This window comes from Gadus morhua, chromosome 7, assembly GCF_902167405.1.
Source record: "Gadus morhua chromosome 7, gadMor3.0, whole genome shotgun sequence".
Classification (NCBI taxonomy): Eukaryota; Metazoa; Chordata; class Actinopteri; order Gadiformes; family Gadidae; genus Gadus; species Gadus morhua.
Genome location: NC_044054.1, coordinates 3,107,390 through 3,134,437, shown reverse-complemented (window position 1 = coordinate 3,134,437; position 27,048 = coordinate 3,107,390). Strand labels below are relative to the sequence as shown.

The following is a 27,048-nucleotide window of genomic DNA, read 5'->3' as shown; positions in this document are numbered from 1 at the left end:
AGTCCCGGGGGGGGATCACAGAGCTTGGGTTGGGGATCACAGAGTACCTAACGATACGATACATGGCCCGCGATACCGATAATATCGCCAGACAGCGATAATCGATATACCGTAATTTTCGGACTATAAGCCGCGCCTTTTTCCCCATTTTTCGAGTCTGCGGCTTATATAACGGTGCGGCTAATCTATGGATTTTACAGGTTACAGACGAGTCCACCGACTTTAACTCTATCGGTGCGGCCACACCAAACGCGTTACTCGCGTTGGATGACGCGAGTAACGCGCCTAACCTGACGCTTGATCATTGTGTGGTGGTTCAACGCTTCCAACGCGTCAATGCGCCAACGCAGCTAGATGAGTCCATGTCCATGCAAGTGAACGGAGCGTTCCCTCTTCGTCATAACTATCAAACCAAACATCCTTCACATTCACGAGGCGAACATTATGAAAGTAAAATGCACATTTCTCGCTAAAAATGTTTCCATAACGCATTTAATGGCGTGACTATGTTACTATTTCCACTCAGAATAAAGATAGTCGTCGGCCGTGGCTGCGCTGGAGTCCGAGGTAGGAACCCCAAACGCCGCCGTGTTTGGGTGATAGAGCTTAGATCGGGTTAGATTAAAAAATCTCTGATATAAATAACAATAATCGGGTTTAAATAACTTCACATGGTGTGTCTGGTGTGTTTCCAGCATTCGTAGTGTTGATCAGCAGAGAAATAGTCCGCCAAGACATTGAGGTTGCTTAGCATCCAGACACTCTGTCCTTGCAAGTGAACGGAGCGTACCCTCTTCGTCATAACTATCAAACCAAACATTCCTTCACATTCACCGAGCGAACATTATGAAGTAAAATGCACATTTCTCGCTAAAAATGTTCCATAAACGCATTTAATAGCGTAACTATGTTACTATTTCCACCCAGAATAAGAAAGATGACGCGACGCTTCAACGCATGTAACGCGTCTACGCGCCTATACCAATGGTTCCCCTATGCAAAAATGCCGAGTTTGGACGCCCCTAACGCGAGTAACGCGGTTGGTGTGGCCGTACCGTATGGGCTCTATGACCGGTCCGCGCCCCGCCACCAGTGGCGGGGCGCGGACCGGAGGAGTGCAGAGGTAGTGGGGACAGAAAATGCAGCTGCAATAGTTTGCTGACCTGCAATAGGTTTCATCTTTTTTCTTTGGTGGCATTTTTGCGTTCTCTCTTCTCTGCCTGTTTCTCGAGAAAAACGGGATCTCGTTGGAAGCGCGATGTATGCGCATGCGCCGTTTGGGCATAACAATATGGCGGCTGCCGTTCAATGTAGTTTTCATCACCACCACTGGATTATGTTTCATATATTTCATTACAGCACGTCCCCTAAAAACGTTACAACATAATCGACACGAATGAGCACAGCATCAAGCAGTGGGAAACGTGGGTTTATTTACTATGAAGTTCGTATTTTTAATTGGTTGAAATGAAATCAGCGGTGACGAGCTAGTTGTTTTGGTAGCGGGCTAAATTAGCATGTCGCGATACTTTGTACAGGGGATCACGTCTGCGCCGAATAGATGCGCAGAGGGTTGAAACAGCGCTTGTCCGGTCTGCTCACACTGTGATTAAACACGAGTTGTTTAATGTTCACAATGTATCGTTTTTCATGGGGAAAATGAGATGCGTCCCCGGGACGCATGGATAGTGAGTTTAGTGCGTCCTTTCAGATTTTAATGCGTCAGGGACGCAGGACGCGTACCTAGCAACATCACTGCACCCGCGGCTTATAGTCCAGTGCGGCTTATCTATGTACACATCATTCAATTTAGCTGCTGCGGCTTATACTCAGGTGCGCCTTATAGTGCGGAAAATACGGTACATCGTTGGACAAACCTAGAACGATACATCACGATGTCTAATGCTGAATACTAAATGACCGTGAGAAGGTAAAGTGCTGGACTTGATTTGGGCCAGGGTAAGAGGAATCTCTCCTATACTGATGTTGTTCACTTGCACTCTCATTTAGGTTTGTCACTGTTTAGCCACACTAGGTTTAGGTGGTGCTGATCATTTGTATGTTTCGTTATGCTAGAGTAGCCAGTTAGGGTTTGTTTTAGGACTATTCGTATTTAGTTATTAGATAGGTAGCTCCATTCTATTTTAAGGATTTCTCTTTTGGTTATATTTGTTTCTTTGCTTTGACAGCACCTGGCGGCCCTTTTCTGATGTTTGTTCCCGTCTATTCCTTTGTCGGATTATAATAAAGCACAATAATTACAATCCCAATCCACCGGGTTGTGTGTGTTACTTGCCTTTCCCCCCCTTAACGAGGTGGGGCCATAACATATGTCCCAAACATCCCAAACGTCGGTTCAAGATCCCCTCAATCGTGTGTAGAGCGCCTCCTCGTGGAGCAGGGACATCTGTTTAGAGCGCCTTACTTTATCAATTAAAGTATCGACACTGGGCCGATGTCTCCAGTGAACTCTTCAGGAATGAGGCATGTGCCACTACCCATTACCTGGGGAGTTAGCGTTAGCTGTGGGGTTAGCATTAGCCTCAGGGTTAGCATAGCCTTAGCGTACGCGCTTACCTGGAGGGGGACCTCCACCCTGCTGGCGATCTCTCGGAGCATGGCTGCAGTGACGGCGGTGGTGGCGTAGCGCTGGTTACTGTTGAACTTGATCACCGGGCCCTGCAGAGGACACAGAACACACACACACACACACACACACACACACACACACGGTCACTGAGTGACCGTTACCAAAGTAAAGGCGCACACTCCGCACAGATCTACACGACCGTCTCAATGTCATCGTTATCATCTTCAAATCAGGAACAAAACATAATTCCAAAGATATAGATTTAAACGACTATCAATAAATAACCTTCTACCAAAACCAACCCTTTTCTAAACTTTCTCAACTTCACCATCAGTAATTCAACACTGAAGAGATGAGTCAGAGAGAGATGAGTCACAGTCCCTCTGAACACAGTCGAAGGTGTTATACAGGAGTGTTATATAGGAGGGTGTGGCGCCACCTTGTGGAAAGATGGTCGGTGGTTCTCGTCGTGCTTCTCCCTGTAGAAGAAAATATAAACTGGTCAGAAAACATCCCTTTGTTTAGCTCTGCTCCTGGTAGTTTGTAGCCTGGGTATACCCAGGCTGCCTTGCCCGTGATTTCTTTTGCTGCTAGGCAGCCTGGATTCCATGGATCCGATTTTCGCCTGAGATAGGGAACCAATCACAGAACGGGGAGGGACGGCAAAACGAAGACAACGTCGATGCGACACACCCATCGTCTTCGTCCTCATCAAATTTCTGTCGCTCTACACACGTCATCTGGTATAATCGATACGATTGGCTATGAGCTACGTACAGATTCATATGATAGACATTCGTAGCGTCCAATAAACAGCTCCGGGCAATCTTAAACCACGCCTCCAATAGAAGACAATGAATGTGTGGTTCCCAGACCTCTCCTCAATGTAGATTGAGAAGAGGTCTGGCCTTAGCCAGGCTGGGTAGTTTGGGTCGTTACTGAATGGTAGTTTGTACTAACTGGTAGGTTGTGTGTTACTGGTCTTACTGGTAGTTGGGGTGCGTTACTGGTGTTACTGCTCTCACTGGTAGTTAGGGGGTGTTACTGGTGTTACTGGTCGTTAGGGTGTGTTACTGGTAGTTACTGGTGGTACTGGTCTTACAGGTAGTTGGGTTGCGTTACTGGTCTTACTGGTAGTTACTGGTCGTTAGGGTGCGTTACTGGTAGTTGGGGTGTTACTGATAGTTGGGGTGTTACTGGTAGTTGGGGTGTTACTGGTAGTTGGGGTGTTACTGGTAGTTACTGGTAGTTACTGGTGTTACTGGTAGTTACTGGTGTTACTGGTAGTTACTGGTGTTACTGGTAGTTGGGGTGCATTACTGGTCTTACTGGTGTTATTGGTAGTTACTGGTCGTTAGGGTGTGTTACTGGTAGTAGTTGGGTTGTTACTGGTGTTACTGGTAGTTGGGGTGTTACTGGTAGTTACTGGTGTGACTGGTAGTTACTGGTAGTTACTGGTGTTACTGGTGTTACTGGTAGTTGGGGTGTTACTGGTAGTTACTGGTGTTACTGGTCTTACTGGTCGTTAGGGTGTGTTACTGGTAGTTACTGGTGTTACTGGTCGTTACTGGTCGTTACTGGTGGTACTGGTCATACTGGTAGTTACTGGTCTTACTGGTAGTTACTGGGGTTACAGGTAGTTACTGGTAGTTACTGGTAGTTACTGGTCTTACTGGTAGTTGGGGTGCACGGCGTGGGCCATGTCGGCGCTCAACATGAAGGAGAGGGGCGCGGCCCGATGGAAGACGGAGGAGGAGAGGCGGGTCAGCACCATCTCCGTCAGGTTGGACTGGGCTCCCTGGGCGCTCTCCGACCCCACCTGGTGGCCGAGCACCAGAACACACGTTGGAACGACCAGTACCACAACACCACCCAAGTATAATAAAGAGCCTGGTGTGTCTCCCACAACAACACAAACACCACCACCAAATGAATCAGTGGAAATAAATACATAGTATATATAGTAGTGCTGTCAAGCGATTGAAATATTTAATCGCGATTAATCACATTAATGCCATAGTTAACTCACGATTAATCGCAAAAAAAATTCTATGCTAAATATCCCTTCATTTCCTTGCCCCATTAATTTCTCATTTTAATGCTCTTATCAACATGGAGAAGGGCATCGGCTTGCGTTGTGCAAATGTTTTTTTATTGATTACAACATTGGCCTATACTGATCAAAACAGGACGATACAAAAAAAAAGCCTGTAGTGCAATTAAACGATGAACATACAAACATACTGCCTTGAACTTAGCAGTCAGGCTACTGCTTCTTTGTTTTGAGCCAAAGAAAAAAAAGAAAATACAATTGCGTTAATCGCACGATAAAAAGATTAACGTCGTTGAAATTGGTTTGCGTTAACGCCGTTAATGACGCGTTTAACTGACAGCACTAATATTAGGGCCCGATGAATTCCGCGATAACGAAAACACGGACGGAATCACGGAATCGGACAATAAAAACGGAATCTACTGATAATTTTTTTTTTATTTTATTAAGCAGGAAAGTATTAAAAGTAACAAAGTTACAATTTAAAATGGGCCTGTCTTAGTAAAATAACTGATTTCCAGCAGGTTCCTGTTCTTCAGCACATAACATGTAACGGGGACAAGGCACATCGCACGTCACATTTATAATATGCAGCGGAATGCAGCGGAATTCGCCATTATTTTGGTGAAATTCAGTTTCGAGGGAAAAGGGAAAGAGCACAGGCGACATTAACGTCACTGAATGTTCAGCAGTCAGTCCCACAACAGTGTTAAAAAAAAATCCCCGATCCACCACGCAAACAATAGGTCCCGCTCCTAACAAGAAGCCGAAGAAGTTGAAGCGCCCGTAATTCGGTTCTAACCCCAAATTCTGAGCCGAACAATATCCAAAACACTTCTATCACTCAGGTGATCAGCTGTTTTGTAGAATATGTCAACATACTATCGATTGGAAACGCAAAGATACGTGCGATGACCACTTGAAGTCCAAAATCCATGTAAAAAACAATGAACGCCGTAGCCAGGGCACGCCCCTTCAAACAACAATTTGAGTTTATAAAAAAAGAGCTTATAAGCACTTTAATATTTATGTCATGTTGTTTTTATTTGAAGCACTAAAAACAGTGCAATGTTGTGATGTTTTAATAAATGTAGTCTTCTATCTGATTAAATTGTATTCGTTCGCACTTATTTGACACTCGTTCTGATGATTTTAATAGCTTTAAGGGTAAAAACGGAATTCATGAAAATTAAAACGGAAAAAACTGAATTTGGGAAAAAATAAAACGGAATTTGGAAAAAAATAAAACGGATTTCATAGGGCCCTATAATATATGGTAAATATATACCGTAATTTTCGGACTATAAGCCGCGCCTTTTTCCCCATTTTTCGAGTCTGCGGCTTATATAACGGTGCGGCTTATCTATGGATTTTACAGGTTACAGACGAGTCCACCGACTTTAACTATCGGTGCGGCCACACCAAACGCGTTACTCGCGTTGGATAATGTGAGTAACGCGCCTAACCTGACGCTTGATCATTGTGTGGTGGTTCAACGCTTCCAACGCGTCAATGCGCCAACGCAGCTAGATGAGTCCATGTCCATGCAAGTGAACGGAGCGTTCCCTCTTCGTCATAACTATCAAACCAAACATCCTTCACATTCACCGAGCGAACATTATGAAAGTAAAATGCACATTCCTCGCTAAAAATGTTTCCATAAACGCATTTAATGGCGTAACTATGTTACTATTTCCACCCAGAATAAAGATAGTCGTCGGCCGTGGCTGCGCTGGAGTCCGAGGTAGGAACCCCAAACGCCGCCGTGTTTGGGTGAGAGCTTAGATCGGGTTAGATTAAATAATCTCTGATATAAATAACAATAATCGGGTTAAATAACTTCACATGGTGTGTCTGGTGTGTTTCCAGCATTCGTAGTGTTGATCAGCAGAGAAATAGTCCGCCAAGACGTTGAGGTTGCTTAGCATCCAGACACTCTGTCCATGCAAGTGAACGGAGCGTTCTCTCTTCGTCATAACTATCAAACCAAACATCCTTCACATTCACCGAGCGAACATTATGAAAGTAAAATGCACATTTCTCGCTAAAAATGTTTCCATAAACGCATTTAATGGCGTAACAATGTTACTATTTCCACCCAGAATAAAGATAGTTGTCGGCCGTGGCTGCGCTGGAGTCCGAGGTAGGAAACCCAAACGCCGCCGCGTTTGGGTGAAGAGTTTAGAATAGAATAGAATAGAATAGAATAGACTTTATTTGTCATTGTGCATTGGATACACAACGAAATTTGTTTGTGCAACCACTAACAAAAGTGCAGTTGTGCTGGGTGGAGGGTAGGAGTCAGTGTAGTGTGATTATTAAGTTCTGTGATGGCCCTGGGGATGAAACTGTTCTGCAGTCTGGAGGTGCGGGCTGTAGTGGCCCGGTAGCGCCTGCCAGAGGGTAGCAGGGTGAAGATCGGGTTAGATTAAATAATCTCTGATATAAATAACAATAATCGGGTTAAATAACTTCACATGGTGTGTCTGGTGTGTTTCCAGCATTCGTAGTGTTGATCAGCAGAGAAATAGTCCGCCAAGACATTGAGGTTGCTTAGCATCCAGACACTCTGTCCATGCAAGTGAACGGAGCGTACCCTCTTCGTCATTACTATCAAACCAAACATCCTTCACATTCACCGAGCGAACATTATGAAAGTAAAATGCACATTTCTCGCTAAAAATGTTTCCATAAACGCATTTAATAACGTAACTACGTTACTATTTCCACCCAGAATAAAGAAAGATGACGCGACGCTTCAACGCATGTAACGCGTCTACGCGCCTATACCAATGGTTCCCTATGCAAAAATGCCGAGTTTGGACGCCCCTAACGCGAGTAACGCGGTTGGTGTGGCCGTACCGTATGGGCTCTATGACCGGTCGGAGGAGTGCAGAGGTAGTGGGGACAGAAAATGCAGCTGCAATAGTTTGCTGACCTGCAATAGGTTTCATCTTTTTCTTTGGTGGCATTTTTGCGTTCTCTCTTCTCTGCCTGTTTCGAGAAAAACGGGATCTCGTTGGAAGCGCGATGTATGCGCAGGCGCCGTTTGGGCATCACAATATGGCGGCTGCCGTTCAATGTAGTTTTCATCACCACCACTGGATTATGTTTCATATATTTCATTACAGCACGTCCCCTAAAACGTTACAACATAATCGACACGAATGAGCACAGCATCGAGCAGTGGAAACGTGGGTTTATTTACTATGAAATTCGTATTTTTAATTGTTGAAATGAAATTAGCGGTGACGAGCTAGTTGTTTTGGTAGCGGCTAAATTAGCATGTCGCGATACTTTGTACAGGGGATCACGTCTGCGCCGAGTAGATGCGCAGAGGGTTGAAACAGCGCTTGTCCGGTCTGCTCACACTGTGATTAAACACGAGTTGTTTAATGTTCACAATGTATCGTTTTTCATGGGGAAAATGAGATGCGTCCCCGGGACGCATGGATAGTGAGTTTAGTGCGTCCTTTCAGATTTTAATGCGTCAGGGACGCAGGACGCGTACCTAGCAACATCACTGCACCCGCGGCTTATAGTCCAGTGCGGCTTATCTATGTACACATCATTCAATTTAGCTGCTGCGGCTTATACTCAGGTGCGCCTTATAGTGCGGAAAATACGGTAGTTATATTATGGGTAGAGATGACATCTCCATGCAGACTGCCTATGATTGCTGACACAGAGCAGTATTTGGCTATTTGCGTAGAGTTCTTATGGAGTCCAGCAATTTGCAAATCTCTAACACAGAGTCTATGAACATGTCCAAGGCCACCATAACTGAGTACAACTAGATTTGTGCCATAACCACCAACTGTTAAAGCATGCATTAATGGCTGGTATTTAAAACAATAAATTCGAAAATCACAGGTCCATATACAGTACATGTCAAAGCAACAACCCACTTCCTGAATCACAATGGTTTTTAAAAGGTCATCAACAACAAGAATGTCAGGAGTATTTGGAGAGTCTCTAAGAACACTTTCTAGGGAGTTATCATTTAAATGCATGAACCAGTTAGGTTGTATTTTTTTGTATGTATTGTGCTTATTCCATATACTTTGCGTAATTAATTCGCTTTAATGGACGGACACACACAAGGACAGAGATATTTATCATGCTTTTTCTCTCACACACACACACACACACACACACACACACAGACACAGAGAGAGAGAGAGAGTGTGTGTGTACCTCTTCGTTGTCGTACAGGCTGATCATGCGGATGTTTGGGTCAGAGGTCAGCGTGTCTCCGACGCAGGATTCAATCAGACCCTAAAGGAAGGGGTCAAAGGTTGAGCAGAGGGGTCAAAGGTCAAACAGGGGTCAAAGATCGAGCAGGAGGGGCTCAAAGTTGGAGCAGGGGGGGTTTGAAGTTGGTAGGGGTCAAAGGTGGAGCAGGGGGGGTCAGAGGTGAAGCAGGGGGGGTTAAAGGTCACCTCCAGGGCGCAGAAGCAGCTGTGCAGGTTATCCAGACGCGGGGCGTAGATGAACTCCTCGTAGACGCCCCCCAGAACCTGGGGAGAGGTCAGAGGTCAGGAGGCTACACGCTATAAGCTACATGCTAGGGTCTACAGATGCAGATTAGCGTGAAGCTACAATCTGGTGGCATTTGTTTAAAATGGTGACATCGAGATAGGCCCTTTTAAATAAAATTAAAAAGAACACAGACAATTAGTAGCTCTCGCTCCCCCCTCCCTCTCTCCTCCCCCCTCCCTCTCTCTCCCCTCCCTCCCTCCAGTGGGTGGTTGGGTCTCACCCCAGGCTGTGTGTCTGTCAGACAGAGCTCAAAGTCCATCAGGGCGTCTGGCTCCACCCCCAGCTGCTCACACAGCAGCTGGACCAGAGCAGGGTGGTGCTTCTCCGCCTACGGGGGGGGGGGGGGGGGGGGGGGGGGGGGGAAGAGACAGAGAGACAGAGAGAGAGAGTGAGAGGGAGACAGAGAGACAGAGAGACAGACAGAGACAGAGACAGGCATTGGGGTGAGAAGAGGAGCTCATCATTCACTGGCCCAGCGTGCAGAAGGGGGGGTTGGGGTTAGAGATGCAGTGAATGGGGTTAGTGTTTGGAATGAGGCGTGTAAGATTCAAAGTACGCGTGTATGTTTCTTGGGTCTTTAAGTACATCTGCATGATTGTAACTGAAAATCAAGTACTGCGCGCGCGTGCGTGCGTGTGTGTGTGTGTTACCGTGGTCTTGGCGTCCACGGCGTTCCCAGATGAGGCTCCGTCCTTCTCCAGCTCTGCCTGGATCGCCGTGGCCAGGATTGGCACTCTGAGGCAGAACACACACACACACACACACACACACACACACACACACACACACACACACACACACACACACACACACACACACACACACACACACACACACACACACACACACACACACACACACCTGAGCCTGGGGTGGTTTACCCTCATCAAGACCTGGGGCAAAAGCTACAGAGATAGTACCATGGTCTGTCTGTCTGCCTGTCTGCCTGCCTGCCTGCCTGTCTGCCTGCCTGCCACTCACAGGTGTGTCTCCTTGTTGGGGCCAAAGCTGTCGTTGATGTCTCTCTGCAGGTGGATGGCCAGGTGCGGAACACGGAGGATGGGACGACCGACGTGGACCAGACGATGGACCAGACGCTCTCCCACCTACCAGGAGAGACCGGACCAGGACCAGTGAGGAGAGACCGGAGGAGAGAGACCGGACCAGGACCAGAGGAGAGAGACCGGACCAGGACCAAAGGAGAGAGACCGGACCAGGACCAGAGGAGAGACCGGACCAGGACCAGAGGAGAGACCGGACCAGTGGAGAGACCGGACCGGGACCAGAGGAGAGACCAGACCAGGACCAGAGGAGAGACCGGACCAGGACCAGAGGAGAGACAGGACCAGGACCAGAGGAGAGACCGGACCAGGACCAGAGGAGAGACCGGACCAGTGGAGTGACCGGACCGGGACCAGAGGAGAGACCGGACCAGGACCAGAGGAGATACAGGACCAGGACCGGAGGAGAGACCGGACCAGGACCAGAGGAGAGACCGGACCAGGACCAGAGGAGAGACCGGACCAGGACCAGAGGAGAGACCGGACCAGGACCAGAGGAGAGACCGGACCAGGACCAGAGGAGAGACAGGACCAGGACCAGAGGAGAGACCGGACCAGGACCAGAGGAGAGACAGGACCAGGACCAGAGGAGAGGAGGAGGCAGTTAGTTTAGGGGTCCTGTGGGACCCAAAGCTGAAGGGGTTTGAACCCCGAACCTGTGACCCCTTACCCTGCCCTGACCCTGAGGTCGTGACCCCTAACCCTGCCCCTGAACTCGTGACCCCTGACCCTGAGGTCGTGACCCCTGACCCTGAGGTCGTGACCCCTAACCCTGCCCTGACCCTGAACTCGTGACCCCTGACCCTGAGGTTGTGACCCCTAACCCTACCCTGAGTTCGTGACCCCTGACACTACCTTGACCCTGAGGTTGTGACCCCTAACCCTACCCTGACCCTGAGGTCGTGACCCCTAACCCTACCCTGAGGTCGTGACCCCTAACCCTACCCTGAGGTCATGACCCCTGACCCTACCCTGAGGTCGTGACCCCTGACCCTACCCTGAGGTCGTGACCCCTGATCCTACCTTGACCATGACGCGGCCGGCCACGGTGAGGTCGCGGTCGAACCAGGTATTCCAGATCCCTCCGCCGTAGCACTCGACTCCCACCTGAAGACACCCCTGGGAAGTCTTCTTAGAGCGAGGCTTCACCTGGGGCGACAGACAGACAGACAGACAGACAGACAGACAGACAGACAGACAGACAGACAGACAGAGAGGCTTCACCTGGGGCGACAGACTGCCATAACTGTAGCTCTTACTCAGGCCACTAGATGCCATTGATTAATTAACTTAAAATGTTTTTTGCTTTAATAACTATCCATCTTTCAATAACCAAGAGAATCATAAATACCAACAAAAATAATTGTAATAAACGTTAACTAGCTCTACATCTTGATGAAAATAGGAGAAACAGAAGTCAATCAGTGGCTATAATAACCAACCTCTGGTGAATCAGACAGCCATAGGTCATCATTGAACCAGCCAATTACAAACCGACCAATGACAGGTCACCAGTCAGTACCGGGGTGGGGCTGTCTATGAGGGGGGCGGGGCCTGAGGCGGGGACGGGGCTTACCCTGAGACAGGGGCTGTCGGTGTGCGCTCCGATCATGGAGAAGCCGTTGCCGGGGAGGAAGAGCCCACCGACGGCGAAGGCGATGAGGCTGGAGTAGTTCCTGGTCATGAAGTACTGCGGGAGAGACAGGAAGTTACAGTTAGTACGGTTACCGGCGACACGGTAAGTCGGTAACCATGAAGACCGTTCATCATCCCCCGCCTGGTGGTGGCACCCAGAGATGCTAACAATAAGGTCAGCTAATGCTAACCCTAGCTGTGGATGGACTCCTATACTGATGATAAAGGTCAGCTAATGCTAACCCTAGCTGTGGATACAGACTTCTATACTGACGCTAATGCTAACACTAGCAATGCATGGGGATAGGTTAGCTGATGCTAACCCTAGCTGTGGATACAGACTCCTATGCTGATGATAAAGGTCAGCTAATGCTAACCCTAGCGGTGGATAGACTCCTATACTGATGATAAAGGTCAGCAAATGCTAACCCTAGCGGTGGATACAGACTCCTATACTGATGATAAAGGTCAGCTAATGCTAACCCTAGCTGTGGATACAGACTCCTATACTGATGATAAAGGTCAGCAAATGCTAATCCTAGCGGTGGATAGACTCCTATACTGATGATAAAGGTCAGCTAATGCTAACCCTAGCGGTGGATACAGACTCCTATACTGATGATAAAGGTCAGCTAATGCTAACCCTAGCCGTGGATAAAGACTTCTATACTGACGCTAATGCTAACACTAGCAATGCATGGGGATAGGTTAGCTGATGCTAAACCTAGCGGTGGTACAGACTCCTTTAATGGTGCTAATGATAACACTAGCACTGCATGGGGCTAGGTCATCTGATGCTAGCCCTAGCGGTGGCTACAGACCTTGTTGGCCGGCCTGTCCTACTGCTCAGTAGGGCTGTCCCCAGACTCAGAATTTTCTTAGTCGAATCAGATCTGCCTTTTCAGTCAGAGATTCGACTATTGTAATACTTTCTCTGAAACACTCTGATTTGGTATTCTATAGGCTTTTTTTTTGCTAGTGCGTTACGCTCATTACGTTCTCACTTGAACAGTTTTCTGTCAATCAAACTCGTCGGAATTGTAGCCAACTTATTCCTGTTGGTTTTAATTAGGCTCCTGCCCATAATGCGGTCCGATAATGAACACGGGGCATATGTATAGGCTAGTGGATAATCCACCATATGAGCCCCGTGTTCACGTTCCGATTGCATTTATTGAGCCCGAAAAAATAGACAGCGCGGTGTCGCCTTACTGACTGCGCTCCTAGAGAAAATGTAGCAATAATGTAAGGGGAGACAGCCGCTTCCCTCTGAGATTCTGTCTAGCATACAAAGTTACAATGAATCAATCGCCACAGTGACATGGACAGTGTCTAAATAAAGCTTCTCTTGTTAGACGTGGTTGAATGAAAAGCTAATTCTTGCATACAAAGTTGCATTTCACTTTGTTACGGTTTGTCCTTTAAATGTTTGAAATGTCGCCACACTCTTGACGTCTTCTGAGACATGGTTATAGGCTATGGTAGTATTTGCTAGAGTAAAACCACCAACCGCTCTGGTTTCAATTTGTATCCATTTCAGCACACGTCGTGCCACATCAGTCCTTCTAAAATATATAATTATAATTATTATCCATATAAATGTTATTCCTGTGCCTTTTAATGTTTTCTATTTTCAGTTTTATTACACACCACTCACTGACGAAAAAAAAAAAAAAAAAAAAAAACGATGAAAGGAAGACGGCGGGAAACCCCGCATTCGACTCAGATTCTCTGAGTCGACTGCGAGGTTTCCCGACTGATGATTCGAATCATCGACTTTCAGGGTACAGCCCTACTGCTCAGACTCCTATACTGATGCTAATGCTAACACTAGCGCTGCGTGGGGCTAGGTTAGCTGATGCAAGTCCTAGTGCTGTGTGCGGCTAGGTTAGCTGATGCTAGCCCTAGTGGTTGGTACCTTGTTGGCCGGCCTGATGTCCCACTGATCAGACTCCTATACTGATGCTAATGCTAACACTAGCGCTACGAGGGGCTAGGTTACTTTCCCCAGTCTCTGGACTGGGGAGCAGAGACCTAGGCCTACTTAATTGGTCATTAGGAGTGATTGGCGTGCACCTGGGCCCGGGTGCCAACGCCCTATAAGAGTCTGCTTCCCCAGTCCTTCCCGGTCTGTTCTTTTCAGCTCCACAGCCATGCACACCTTTCAACACTTATGTTAAAACAACAGACACACCTATAATCCACTCATGCATACACACTCCACACTACAGACTTACTGACATCCCATACTTTTATTATAAGTTGAGCACTTGGATTGGTTTGGTTTGATTAAATATTTATTTTGATTGGGAAACTGTTGTCTCCTGTCTTTTTGTTATGTAGCCTGGCGCCTCTAGGCCAGGTGCGTAACAAAGTGGGGGCTCGTCCAATAATTTGTTTGTACAGTAAGTTTGGAGCGTCAATTTAGTCTCCCTCCTGTATTGGATTTGTGAATGGAGTGACGTCAGTTGGGAATCTTTCCGGGAGGTTCCGTCGTTCCATTGTTTGGTCAACAGTCCGGTGAGTAGACAAAGCAATGTTACAGGCTTGTTATTCAGACTTTGGGGAGATGCAGTTAATTGTTATGAGTTTAATTTATCTGTTTAAATTTGAGTTAATTTGATTAGGTTTGGTTATTTCAGTACAGTACGGTAGCTGTTTGGTTCATTTGGTGCGGTTGGAGACTTGTTTATTTCTGGTAGTTGTGCAGCTAAGTAAACGTCATTTGGGACGCCAAAAGTTGCCTGGCTGGTTTTTTTTTGTTTTTTTGTATTTGTTTGATACAAGTGTCCCTGGTAGGTGCGCTTAGCTGCCTGGGTAAAATAGCTCGTTGGTTTAGGCCGGGGGGTGGCTAGGTGCGTCAGGTGCGGCAGGTAGCGAGAAGTTCGTACTGAATATCTCGACTCGGGGGCACGGCTAAGGGGGGCATGCGGGGTCGCCAGTTATTGGTTGCCTTTCCTCCCCTTTGGTATGAGCTAGGCCTTTGCGGTGGCCTTCAGTGCGTAGAAATCCTCCGCAACCGGCACACGAAGAGGGTGGAGTTAGCTGGGGTTTATATAGGCTAGGGCAGGGCTATTCAACTTCCTTAACAAGTGGGCCAAAAAGGAAAACCGCTGGTGGTTCATGGGCCACACATACAAAACTTATGTCAATTAATCGCTACAAATAAATCGTACTTAAAGCAGTGTTAACTTAATTGATATAGTGGTAAATGGAATAACTTGTAAGACGCGTTCCTTTCTTTTTCACTTTTAATTGCATCTTTATAACAATTCTTGATCTTACATATTTTGGACAAATATTTTTAATAGCAATTTTTATTCAAACATATTTTTTGGCACATTTATAATAACAATATAATAACAATAACAATATTTGGACACATTTTTATGATTCAACCATATTTTTTGACACATTTATAATAACAATATATTAACAATAACAATATTTTGGACACATTTTTATGATTCAACAATGTTGTTGGAATTATCAAAAACAGAACTAATGAACATATGACATAATTTTTATTCAAACATATTTTTTGACACATTTATAATAACAATAACAATATTTTGGACACATTTTTATGATTCGAACATATTTTTTGACATATTTATAATAACAATATAATAACAATATTTTTGACAAATTTTTATGATTCAACAATGTTGTTGGAATTATCACAAAACAGAACTACTGTACATATGACACAGTTATATTCAGTGAGAGAAATTGCATTGCCTTGATTTTGCTATTTCAGCATAGTTTGGTTCATACGTTGTAAGACCCATCCTGAGACACTCATGCAACTTCTGATTGCTCATGGAGCAACGTCCCATTGTTTTAATGGCATTCATGTGTGAAAAGCTTGACTCACAAGTATAGGTTGAGCCAAACATTGTCAGGATAAGTGATGGCGACTTTCCTAATCGTGGGGTACTGATACTGGCTAACATGGTTACACCAAAAGTCAGCTACACCCTCAGACTGCAATTGCTGTTTTAAAGCAAAGCAAGACTGCACATCAACCAGTTCCATCTGAAATGGGCCTTCATCGATACAGGATAATCCCTCCTTTACTTTTACACAGAAGTCTGCATCAGGCTTGATGGAAAATGGGTCACGAGCAAACTGCAATACCTCAATGGGAATGCTGAAGCCTTGGAATCTCTCAGTGAAGTTCTCTGTCAATTTTGTCATGCAGTCTGTCATGACAGGCGTTATTTCTCCCCGTGGCGATGTGCTCATGAATGCACGGAGTTGTGGGAAGTGCAGCAGTTTTTTTGTGATCAGGTCTGTTTTGAAGATCGATAGCTTGGTCTTGAAGGCACAAAGTCTCTCAACCAGATCAGCGATCGACTTTCCCCGCCCTGCAGTTCGAGATTCAAAGTGTTCATGTGTCCAAAAATGTCACACAGAAAGTAGACTTCTGCCATAAACCGTTCATCCAACATGCCCCTCCAATAGATTCGCTGCTCGTTTATGTTTACATGTGCGAAGGAAAGACACAATCTCCTGGCGGAGCTCACAGAAACGATCCAAACTTTTCCCTTGCTAAGCCATCTCACGTCGTTATGTACGAGCAAGTCAGTGTGATTGGCGAACAGTGTCCGCAAGCATCTGACGAAACAGGCGATGTTGTAGGCTGGAGGTTGAGCGGATGAAATTCACAATGCTCATGACGGTTGGTCCATAGTGTTTTTCAAATCACCACTGAGTTTAGCACACAGCACCGATTGATGAATAATGCAGTGCAAATACTGCATATGCGGGGCTATGGCTGATAGCCGCGCCACCAGCCCCTGAACTCTGCCGACCATAGCCGGAGCGCCATCAGTAACCAACAGGCACACCTTTGTAAATCCAGTCATGTTCATTAAAAATGACACTATCTTTTGAAAAATCACTTCACCTGTAGTGTGTCCCTCCAGCGGAATAAGCCCAAGAAGTTCTTCCCGAAATCTCCCTCCATCGAAAAACCTCACGTAAATGCAAAGCTGCGCCATGTCGGTACAATCCGTTGATTCGTCCACAGCAATCGATATATATTCCGCTTTCGAACGTTTTCAAAAAGCTTCCCCGACACATCTTTTGCCAGTAATTCCACTCTGCGGAGAATTGATGTGTCTGAAAGAGGCACTTTTTTAATGGCTGAAGTGACGCTCTCTTTTACATTTGGTCAATAACCACTTCATCAATGACAGCAAGCATGCAGTCTTTAACGGTGTCCGCGTCGGTAAAGGGCCTCTTCTGTCTGGTAAGAGTCCAGGCTACACGCAGGGATGCTATCATGGCTCTCTGTTGTTCCGTGCAAAAACTGACCAAGTGCCATTTGACTCCGTTGAAACGATGCTTGCAGCACCTGTAATTTTTTTCGCCGTTCCTCCGAGCCCGCGGGATAAGTGGAAGCAAACGAGCCGTGATTTGAGTGGTAGTGCCTCTTCACATTGTATTCCTTAATCACGGAAATCGCTTCGTTGCACAGTAAACACATTGGTTTACTACTTGCGGCGGATAGCAAAGTAAATAAATATTTTTCAGTCCATTCGCTATTGAATTGCCGATTTTCACCATCAACCTTCCTTTTTTTTGGCTTAGAAAGAGACATCTTGGAGCTTTTGTTAAGCCTAGCTACAGTGAGTTTCTCCGTGGTCTGCAAGCATAAAATGCAATGTGACCTTGACTGGGCCGTTGGCGGGTGCAGACAGAGCGGAAGTAATCCTGTTGCCGTATAATTCTTTATATAATTCTTTCAGAACAATACATTATTTCTATTAAATATATAATTTATACCTTTTAATATATATATTTTTTTCATTCATTCTATTTTAATAAGTGTGTTCACATAAGTCTAAATACGTATTTATTTGTTTTTCCTTCAGTTGCGTTGACCTCCAGCGCGACAATATATGTATTAGAGCCCTTATCCAATCAGATAATTTCCCAGCGCTGTCTCTGGGTAAAAAAATAAATAAAGATTCTCTTCAAAATCCTGAGAGAATACCCTCGCTGTTGACGCTAATGGGGACTAGGGCCTCGTGGTAAAAGTCACGGCCGCGTGTGTAATACACGGTGTAATTTGATTCATAGATATATATTTTAATTTTTTTATAATTTTTTTTTTTTTATAATTTTTTTTTTTATATAATTTTTTTTTTATATATATTTTTTTTTACAGGCAGCATCTTGCGGGCCAGATAAAAAGTAAGATGGGCCGGATTCGGCCCGCGGGCCGCTAGTTGAATAGGCCTGGGCTAGGGGGACACTTGTATTGTATTTTGTTTGTTTGGTTTGCCAGCTAGGAGGCTCTTAAAGCGCACAATACCCAGGATGGTGTCAGTGGATGACGTTGTTCAGTCTCCCTTGGTGGAGCTCTTAAATCAATGCACCAAAGACCAATTGCTGAACGTTGCAGATCGTTTTGGGTTGAAAATTGAAGCTAGTGATAGAAGGTTAAAGGAGACATTGTTGGAAGTTTTGAAAAGAGAGCTATGTGGTATAGCGGTTTCAACTGAGGAACGGGATAAGAAAGAGGAGGCGTCTCTTTCTCCCGCAGTAGGTGCCGCAATGGCGGTGCCTTCACCAGCAGCTATGTCAGGGTTGACGTTCGACCAACAAAAAGAATTAATCATTTTGCAAGCGAAATTAAAAAACTGATCAGGAACAACTTAGGCTAGATAGTGAGTATGCTATTGAAAAAATGAAACAGCAGACAGAACTGGCTAAGTTGCAGGTAGAGCAAAATAGATTGGACTTGATAGGGGATGGTAAGATTTCAGCGGCTGCACAAGTGTTTTCAGAACCAGCAGAACGGTCTGCAGGGGGGTTTGACATTAGTGGCAATCTACGTCTGGTGCCCAAGTTTTCCGAACGTGATCCTGAGGCATTCTTTGCCATGTTTGAGAGGGTGGCAGATGTGCGTAAATGGCCTGACTCGGCGCGCACATTGATGCTGCAGTGCGTCTTAACAGGCAGGGCGCAAGAGGTTTTTTCAGCTATGAATGCGGCTGACAGTCAAGAGTATGCCCCTGTTAAGGCGGTGGTACTGAAGTCGTACGAGCTCGTTCCTGAGGCGTACAGGCAGCGGTTTAGATTTTGGAAGAAACATGACAGACAAAGTCATTTGGAGTTTGCACGTGATTTGACGACGAGCTTTAACCGCTGGTGTAACGCCTCGGAGGTGGAAGATTTCGAAGGCTTACAAGATTTGATGATTTTGGAGCAGTTCAGAGATTCTGTTCCAGCTCGTGTGGCAACATATATCAGTGAGCAGAAAGCACGCAACGCAGAAGATGCGGCGGCGCTCGCAGATGACTTTGTCTTAACGCACCGTGGAGAGTTTAGAGCGGGCGGTGGCAATTATGTTGCTGCCAGTGAGTCGCATGGCCGATTTAATAAACCTCTGCCTGTCGATTCCAGAGCTAACGCCAACAACAGTAGGGATGTGCGTGACTCGGGGAAGGTTTGCCATCACTGTAACAAATGGGGGCACTGGAAAAAAGATTGCTTCTTGTTAAATTCCCCTAAGGCAGGTCATTGGGAACCAAAAGGGGTTGCTACGGCAGCTCCAGTTCGTCCGGTGTCCACTTGTGTTACACCTACCTTCGGTTCAAATGAGGATACATCGGTTGTAGCTCTGAGTTCTTACCGTCCATTTATCATGCAGGGGACTGTGTCTTTGGTGCAGGGTGGGGAAGAAGTACCGGTAACTATTTTGAGGGACACTGGGGCTTTTGATTCATTCATTCAAGCTGGTGTTCTCCCTTTGACTAATGTTTCTGACACTGGTGATAAGGTTCCTATCCGGGCATAGACATGAATATTTTGTTGGTTCCCTTGCATAATGTTGTCCTAAAATGTGAACTGTTCCAGGGAGAAGCAAAGCTCGCTGTGCGCCCAGCACTGCCTATTCCGGGTGTGACGCTGATCCTGGGCAACGACCTAGTGGGTGCTAAGGTCTGGGCTGGGGTCCCGCCGCCGCCGGCAGTGGTGACCTCTGTTCCCTTGGTAACGGAGGAAGCTGATGAATGTGAACATGACTTCCCAGAGGTTTTTACAGCGTGTGCGGTGACCCGTGCAATGGCTTAAGTTAAAGAGAAATCTCATTTAAATGATTCAAGTAAGACAAAAGCATCTGAAAAGTTTTCGTTACCTCTTTCTGATTTTCCATTGTCCATAACCCGTTCAGATCTGGTTGCGGAACAGCAGGCTGATGCCTATCTGAAGGAGATATTTCCATTGGTACGGCCAGAGGAGGAGCTGATTGACAGTGCTTGTGGGTATTTTCTGCAGGACTCATTGTTGGTGAGAAAATGGCTGTCGCATAAAGGAAGGTTTGTGGGTGAACCAGTGTTCCAAATTGTGTTGCCAGAGAAACTTCGCCCGTCAGTGTTAAAAGTAGCACATAATGAATCTGGACATGCTGGTGTGAGAAAAACTTACGATAGACTACTTAGGCATTTCTTTTGGCCTCGTATGAAGAGAGATGTGTCGGCATTTATCAAAACTTGTCATACATGCCAGTTAACTGACAAGCCTAATCAAAAGTTGAAACCAGCACCATTGTATCCCATTCCGGCCATTAGCCAGCCGTTTGAACATTTGATAATAGACTGTGTAGGTCCTCTACCTCCTTCAAAATCTGGAGCGGTGTATTTGTTAACAGTAATGTGCCAGGCAACTCGCTATCCGGCTGCGTATCCTCTGCGTACCTATTAACACTAGGTCAGTTGTGCGTGCCCTTTCTCAATTTATTTCTATTTTTGGGATTCCTAAGGTCATCCAATCTGATAAGGGATCCAATTTCTGTTCTCATATGTTTTCCCAGGTTCTGAAGCAGTTGCGTGTGCACCACAATCAAAGCACTGCATACCATGCACAGAGTCAGGGGGCTTTGGAACGATTTCACCAAACGCTAAAGGCTATCTTGCGCGCCTACTGCACAGAGCTGGGAAAAGATTGGGAAGAGGGTCTGCCTTGGCTGATGCTTGCGGCTAGAGAGGTAACACAGGAGAGCACAGGGTTCAGTCCAAATGAGTTGGTTTTTGCTCATACAGTAAGAGGTCCTTTGGCTGCACTGTCGGGCGATTGGATAGAGGCACAGCCTCCAAAGAATTTGATTGATTATGTTAATGGTTTCCGCCATCGGCTTTATACAGCTGGGTTGTTGGCTAAGGAAAACTTGGCATCAGTTCAGGATAAAATGAAACGGTTGTATGACACTAAAACAGAGCTCCGGGTGTTTAGCCCTGGAGACCAGGTGTTGGCTTTACTTCCTATTGTTACTTCACCCTTTCAGGCAAAATTCTCAGGTCCACATACTGTAGTAAAGCAGATCTCGGAGCAAAATTACATTATCTCAACACCTAAACGTAGGAAACCAACCCAACTTTGCCATGTGAACTTGCTTAAACCTTATTATTCATGCACTTCGGAGACGCTTGTGTTGTGTGTGCAGCCAGAGGTTGGCTTGGCTCATGCAGTTTGCATGGCAGTTCCGGTCTCCGTTGGTCCTTTTTGCCTCTGTCTGTCTTGCACCCCTTAAAGTGCTTCCATGGTACCGGTTGCTGGGGTGAAGGCCTGTGACAGTGGGCAGGCGGCCATTGGAGTAGAGGTTGGGTATGATAGGGAGTAGATAGTATATATTTATCTAATGTTAAATGGGTTGCCGGTGATCCCTTTGGGACTCCGTCTTTATGGGGGGGGGTTGTGACGGTTCCCTGTATGTTGTGCCTTCCATTTGTTTCTAGGACTGGGGAGCAGAGACCTAGGCCTACTTAATTGGTCATTAGGAGTGATTGGCGTGCACCTGGGCCCGGGTGCCAACGCCCTATAAGAGTCTGCTTCCCCAGTCCTTCCCGGTCTGTTCTTTTCAGCTCCACAGCCATGCACACCTTTCAACACTTATGTTAAAACAAACACACAACACCTATAATCCACTCATGCATACACACTCCACCACTACAGACTTACTGACTTCCACATCCATACTTTTATTATAAGTTGAGCACTTGGATTGGTTTGGTTTGATTAAATATTTATTTTGATTGGGAAACTGTTGTCTCCTGTCTTTTTGTTATGTAGCCTGGCGCCTCTAGGCCAGGTGCGTAACAGCTGATGCTAGCCCTTGTGGTTGGTACCTTGTTGGCCGGCCTGATGTCCCACTGCTCAGACTCCTATACTGATGCTAATGCTAACACTAGCGCTACTTGGGGCAAGGTTAGCTGATGCTAGTCCTAGCGCTGCGTGGGGCTAGGTTAGCTGATGCTAGCCCTAGTGGTTGGTACCTTGTTGGCCGGCCTGATGTCCTACTGCTCAGACTCCTATACTGATGCTAATGCTAACACTAGCGCTACGTGGGGCTAGGTTAGCTGATGCCAGTCCTAGTGGTTGGTACATTGTTGGCCGGCCTGATGTCCCACTGCTCAGACTCCTAATGCTAATGCTAACACTAGCACTGCGTTGGGCTAGGTAAGCTGATGCTAGTCCTAGCGCTGCGTGGGGCTAGGTTAGCTGATGCTAGCCCTAGTGGTTGGTACCTAGTTGGCCGGCCTGATGTCCCACTGATCAGACTCCTAATGCTAATGCTAACACTAGCGCTGCTTGGGGCTAGGTAAGCTGATGCTAGCCCTAGTGGTTGGTACCTTGTTGGCTGGCCTAATGTCCCACTGATCAGACTCCTAATGCTAATGCTAACACTAGCGCTGCTTGGCGCTAGGTTAGCTGATGCTAGTCCTAGTGCTGCGTGGGGCTAGGTTAGCTGATGCTAGACCTAGTGGTTGGTACCTTGTTGGCCGGCCTGATGTCCCACTGCTCAGACTCCTAATGCTAATGCTAACACTAGCGCTGCGTGGGGCTAGGTAAGCTGATGCTAGTACAAGCTCTGCATGGGGCTAGGTTAGCTGATGCTAGCCCTAGTGGTTGGTACCTTGTTGGCCGTCCTGATGTCCCACTGCTCAGACTCCTTCAGCTCCACGAAGCCAGCGGCAAGGAGACGACGCTTACATTCTTCCACAACTGGGGAGGAGGAGGAGGAGGAGGAGGTGACAGAGGGAGGAGGAGGAGGAGGAGGTGACAGAGGGAGGAGGAGGAGGAGGTTGAGGTGATAGAGGGAGGAGGAGGAGGAGGTTGAGGTGATAGAGGGAGGAGGAGGTTGAGGTGATAGAGGGAGGAGGAGGTTGAGGTGATAGAGGAGGAGGAGGTTGAGGTGATAGAGGGAGGAGGAGGAGGAGGAGGGAGAGGAGGAGGAGGAGGAGGAGGAGGAGGGAGAGGAGGAGGAGGGAGGGAGGAGGAGAACTCATTCAATTTCATTTAGTTTGAACTTTTGTGAATTATTCTTCCCATTTCCCACTTCCCAAAACCTAAGCGCAATCGTGTCTCATGACTACTTTCCTTCCCCTTCAGAAAAGACTGAATCAGAGGTTTCAGATGGAAACACGTTATGAAATATTGTGTCCAGCTCAAGGTCCATATCAGAATAGTACAAGTTCTTGCCTCAGCACATTCTAGTCAAGATAAGATATGTCCTCCGGTTGAGATAGAGACCTTCAACTGTTAGCGGACTTCTGATCATTAATAACTTTTATGAGAGTCACTTCAATCATTAACAACCATCTCTGTGAGCAACTTTACAGCACACTATTCACAAAGTATTGCAGTTGGTTTTAAATTGATTTAGGGCAAGAAGACAAACCTTAAAAAAGAATGAAAGTATAACATTAATATAGGAAAATATGGAACCCGTAAAGGGACATGGGATAAAAAAAAAAGAATAAAATTTCTCGTGAGCACGAGAAAGTATCTGGTGCTCACGTCACGAGAAAGTATGTTTGTGCACACGAGAAAGTATCGTACGCATATCACTGGCAGTGTGTGTGTGTGTGTGTGTGTGTTTTAAATATGAATAAGTGCACATGTAAATATAGATTTTATTTTAATAAAGTATTGATTGTTCAGCATGATGCAGTCTAGTGATTTGGGATTACGTCTGTGAAGTGTCCCTACCAAAGCTGAGACCAAATTTACGCCCATGGAATAAAGTACCCAGCTTGTCAAGAATGGGTGGCCGCTTCATCCCGACCTATAAGGCACACTAACCATCTCGTAGTTGGAGGCAAGAGTACGCGCTCCAATAGTGCGAGATAAAAATATAGCACATTCAATTGAATGATTTTAGCTTGTGAGTGCCCAGTGGCCCGCGATAAATCACACACAAGCTAAAATCATTCAAATTAATGTACTTTATTTTTATCTCAAATTATTGGATCACGTATACTCTCTTGCGCTCCGCCTCCAACTACGAGATGGTTAGTTACACCTTTCCTGCTGTCGGCTCCCAGACCGAGGAGCACAGGTGAGACGTTCCCTCCAGGGCCGATGCTCTCTCGGGGGCAACACCCTTCACTTTGACCGACAGTGGGTCTGCTTATAGGTCGGAATATGGTTGGAATGAAGCGGCCACCGATTCTTGACAGGCTGGGTAGGCCTACTTTATTCTCACACACAACCGGACTCGTTCATTACTTCACTAAACTGACACGCACGCTCAGGGCCGTTGCACCAAATCCTGGGCCCCTATACTATAGGTACTGATGGACCCCCCTGCGCTAAGTTGTTGACGGGGGGGTATGGAGCGATTGTTGACGGGGGGGGGAGGGGGGTATGGAGCGATTGTTGACGGGGGGGGGGGGGGGGGGGGGGGGTATGGAGCGATTATTGACGGGGGGGAAGACGTGGCCGTAATTTTTATTTTATTTTATTTTTTTTCATGGGCCCCCCCACAACTGTCCCCCTTGTCCCCGCAGTCCGTCGGCCCTGCGCACGCTATCGCTCGCTCTCCTCGCTCGTCCACCCGCTCGCTGACGTCTCTCTCACACACACACACACACACACACACACACACACACACACACACACACACACACACACACACACACACACACACACACACACACACACACACACTATTTCCCCGTGCTCATGAGTTACTTTCTCGTGCGCACCAGATACTTTCTCGTGCGCACCAGATAATTTCTCGTGCTCACGAGAAACATTTAATTTTTATTTATTTTCCCCGCTGTCCCTTTACGGGTTCCGTAGGAAAACATTCGCATGCGTTTATTAATTTTGTAGGGACTGACTGCAGCATTTTCTATCTCAGGTTTTATTGCCCACTCTGTCAAACACTCTGAGGACAGCTTAGTTGCAGTGATCTCCACATAAATGTCATGCATGGTACTGGAGATGGAGGTAAGATGAAGATCTAACAGGGTTTAGCTCTTTTCGTCTCCCTCTCTTAGCTCTCATATTTTACCTACAGCAACTTTAAGCCATTAACCCTTTAATTAATCGAATAATGGTGTAGCATGAAGACCGGGGGTCCAGCAGGTCTAGGACCTGGTCGAGGAGGGGGTCTTACCGTGATAGGGGGAGACCCCTGCGTTGACGAACGTCAGGAACTCCTTTGCCGCTTTCTGGACCGCTTCCTTGGAGTTCATGATGAGCGCCTGGAGGGAGGTTAGAGTCGGGTCGGGGGTTAACTAGGTCGTGTGGTACTGGGCAGATACTTGGATCCTGAGTCCTTTCCACAGAAGAAGTGTTCCAGAGGCTAACGCGTTAGCTTCTGGAGCTACACTGCAGACAGATTCCTCTACAAAGTGACGGAGAACGAGGAACTAACACGGACTCAAGTCTAGGGATCATATGGGTCCTACCTGCATGGAGTGGACTCTGAGACCGGGACGGGAGGAGGTCTGTGTGTGGGTGACAGCGAGAGTCGTCAGCTGTCACTCAGAAGAAGAGTTTAAATGACTGAGCCACAGCGCCTTCCGCCGGGCCGGAGGGGAATACCATAGACATGGGTTTCAAGTCTATGGTAATACATCATAGACGGAGCATCGAACGCTTTTGTCATACGTGTTGCTAAAGCAGGACACATGGTTTGGCGTGTTTTATTATTCATAGTTGGCTTAACAGTAATATAATATTCTTATAGGCTAGATGCTATAAGTGACCAGACGTCCGAGATCAAAACTGGGAACATAATCCCCGAGAAGTGGGAAAAAAACGGTCAGCTATTTTTATATTGAAGAAACAATATATGAATAGGCTATATATGCATACATATCCTACATAAACAATGTATGAATACATTAGATATCTATACATCTTACCTTATAGACTGTATCTCTGACTGTTGCTGCAGCAGCAGAGTCTATGTCTTGACACTTTGTATTGATATTTTATATTTACTTTTATTAACAACATTCTTTCATCACATCACCAGGTGTGGTGTGATGAACTGTTTAAGCCGTTTTGGAAATCTGCCCCTTATGTCATCCCAGGTGGGCATGTGGGGGGCATGTCATGTGACCTTTAGAACAACATGAGATGGTGCTCGCCATACTATAGCCTTATTACTCACCACAAACCGCCAGTGACTGTCATTGATATTTACAAAAGACACTGCACCATCAAAACAGTCAAAGTCCACCTGTGTAAACAACAAGGACATACATTTGAATACTGATTCAGATTTCAGATTCAGATACAGATTTTATTCGTCACATGCACAATACATTGCAGTGAAATGTTCTCAGTCGGCTCCATGCTAAATAGTCACATAACAAACATAACAAAACAGTAAATACATTCAAGATGTCAGAGGGTTATTGCACATAGGAATAATAAAAAAAAGGGGGTTACTTAAATAAATATATAAGTGCAGTTGCTATAAAGGGCTTAATCAGTACCATTTAGATGCCTGACAGCTTGGGGGTAGAAACTCTTCCTGAGTCTCTCAGTCTTTGCCGCCTGTGAGCGGTGTCTGCTACTGGTACTGCTCAGTGAATTCAGCTCAATCCACTCTAACAAAATTACATAATATGCTGTGTTCCTACAGTTACCGGGATACCTTCATATTGACATAGAAATGAAAATATACAAACCTTTCTCATTTGGTGTCGCAACAATTGTTGCCTTGTGCCCAGTGATCCATCTGGGGCAGACGTCCAGACTTTTCAAATCTATTAAGAGCAGCCCAAATGTAGCATTCAGTTGCCTGCAGGGATGAAAAATGTAGTTATTCACACCAACATGTAAAACATTTCAATGATTAAGAAGCAAATTACTGTGTTCCAACAGATTCCTACAATATTGTGTGTAGAAAA

At 46.2% G+C, this 27,048-nt stretch overlaps 1 protein-coding gene across 1 annotated transcript in view; it reads right to left on the bottom strand.

Annotated features, from left to right (window-relative positions):
* The window catches only part of dnpep (aspartyl aminopeptidase), a 28,764-nt gene extending 3,054 nt beyond the window's left edge, over positions 1–25,710 (bottom strand). Inside the window, 13 exon segments of the mRNA XM_030360804.1 lie at positions 2,578–2,679; positions 3,030–3,069; positions 4,264–4,409; positions 8,841–8,921; positions 9,086–9,163; positions 9,406–9,513; positions 9,836–9,920; positions 10,167–10,291; positions 11,270–11,395; positions 11,823–11,936; positions 22,809–22,897; positions 25,299–25,386; positions 25,594–25,710. Of these exon segments, the coding sequence (XP_030216664.1) occupies positions 2,578–2,679; positions 3,030–3,069; positions 4,264–4,409; positions 8,841–8,921; positions 9,086–9,163; positions 9,406–9,513; positions 9,836–9,920; positions 10,167–10,291; positions 11,270–11,395; positions 11,823–11,936; positions 22,809–22,897; positions 25,299–25,386; positions 25,594–25,599 (1,188 nt within the window). The 5' untranslated portion in view covers positions 25,600–25,710.
* Positions 25,711–27,048: the final 1,338 nt, after the last annotated feature.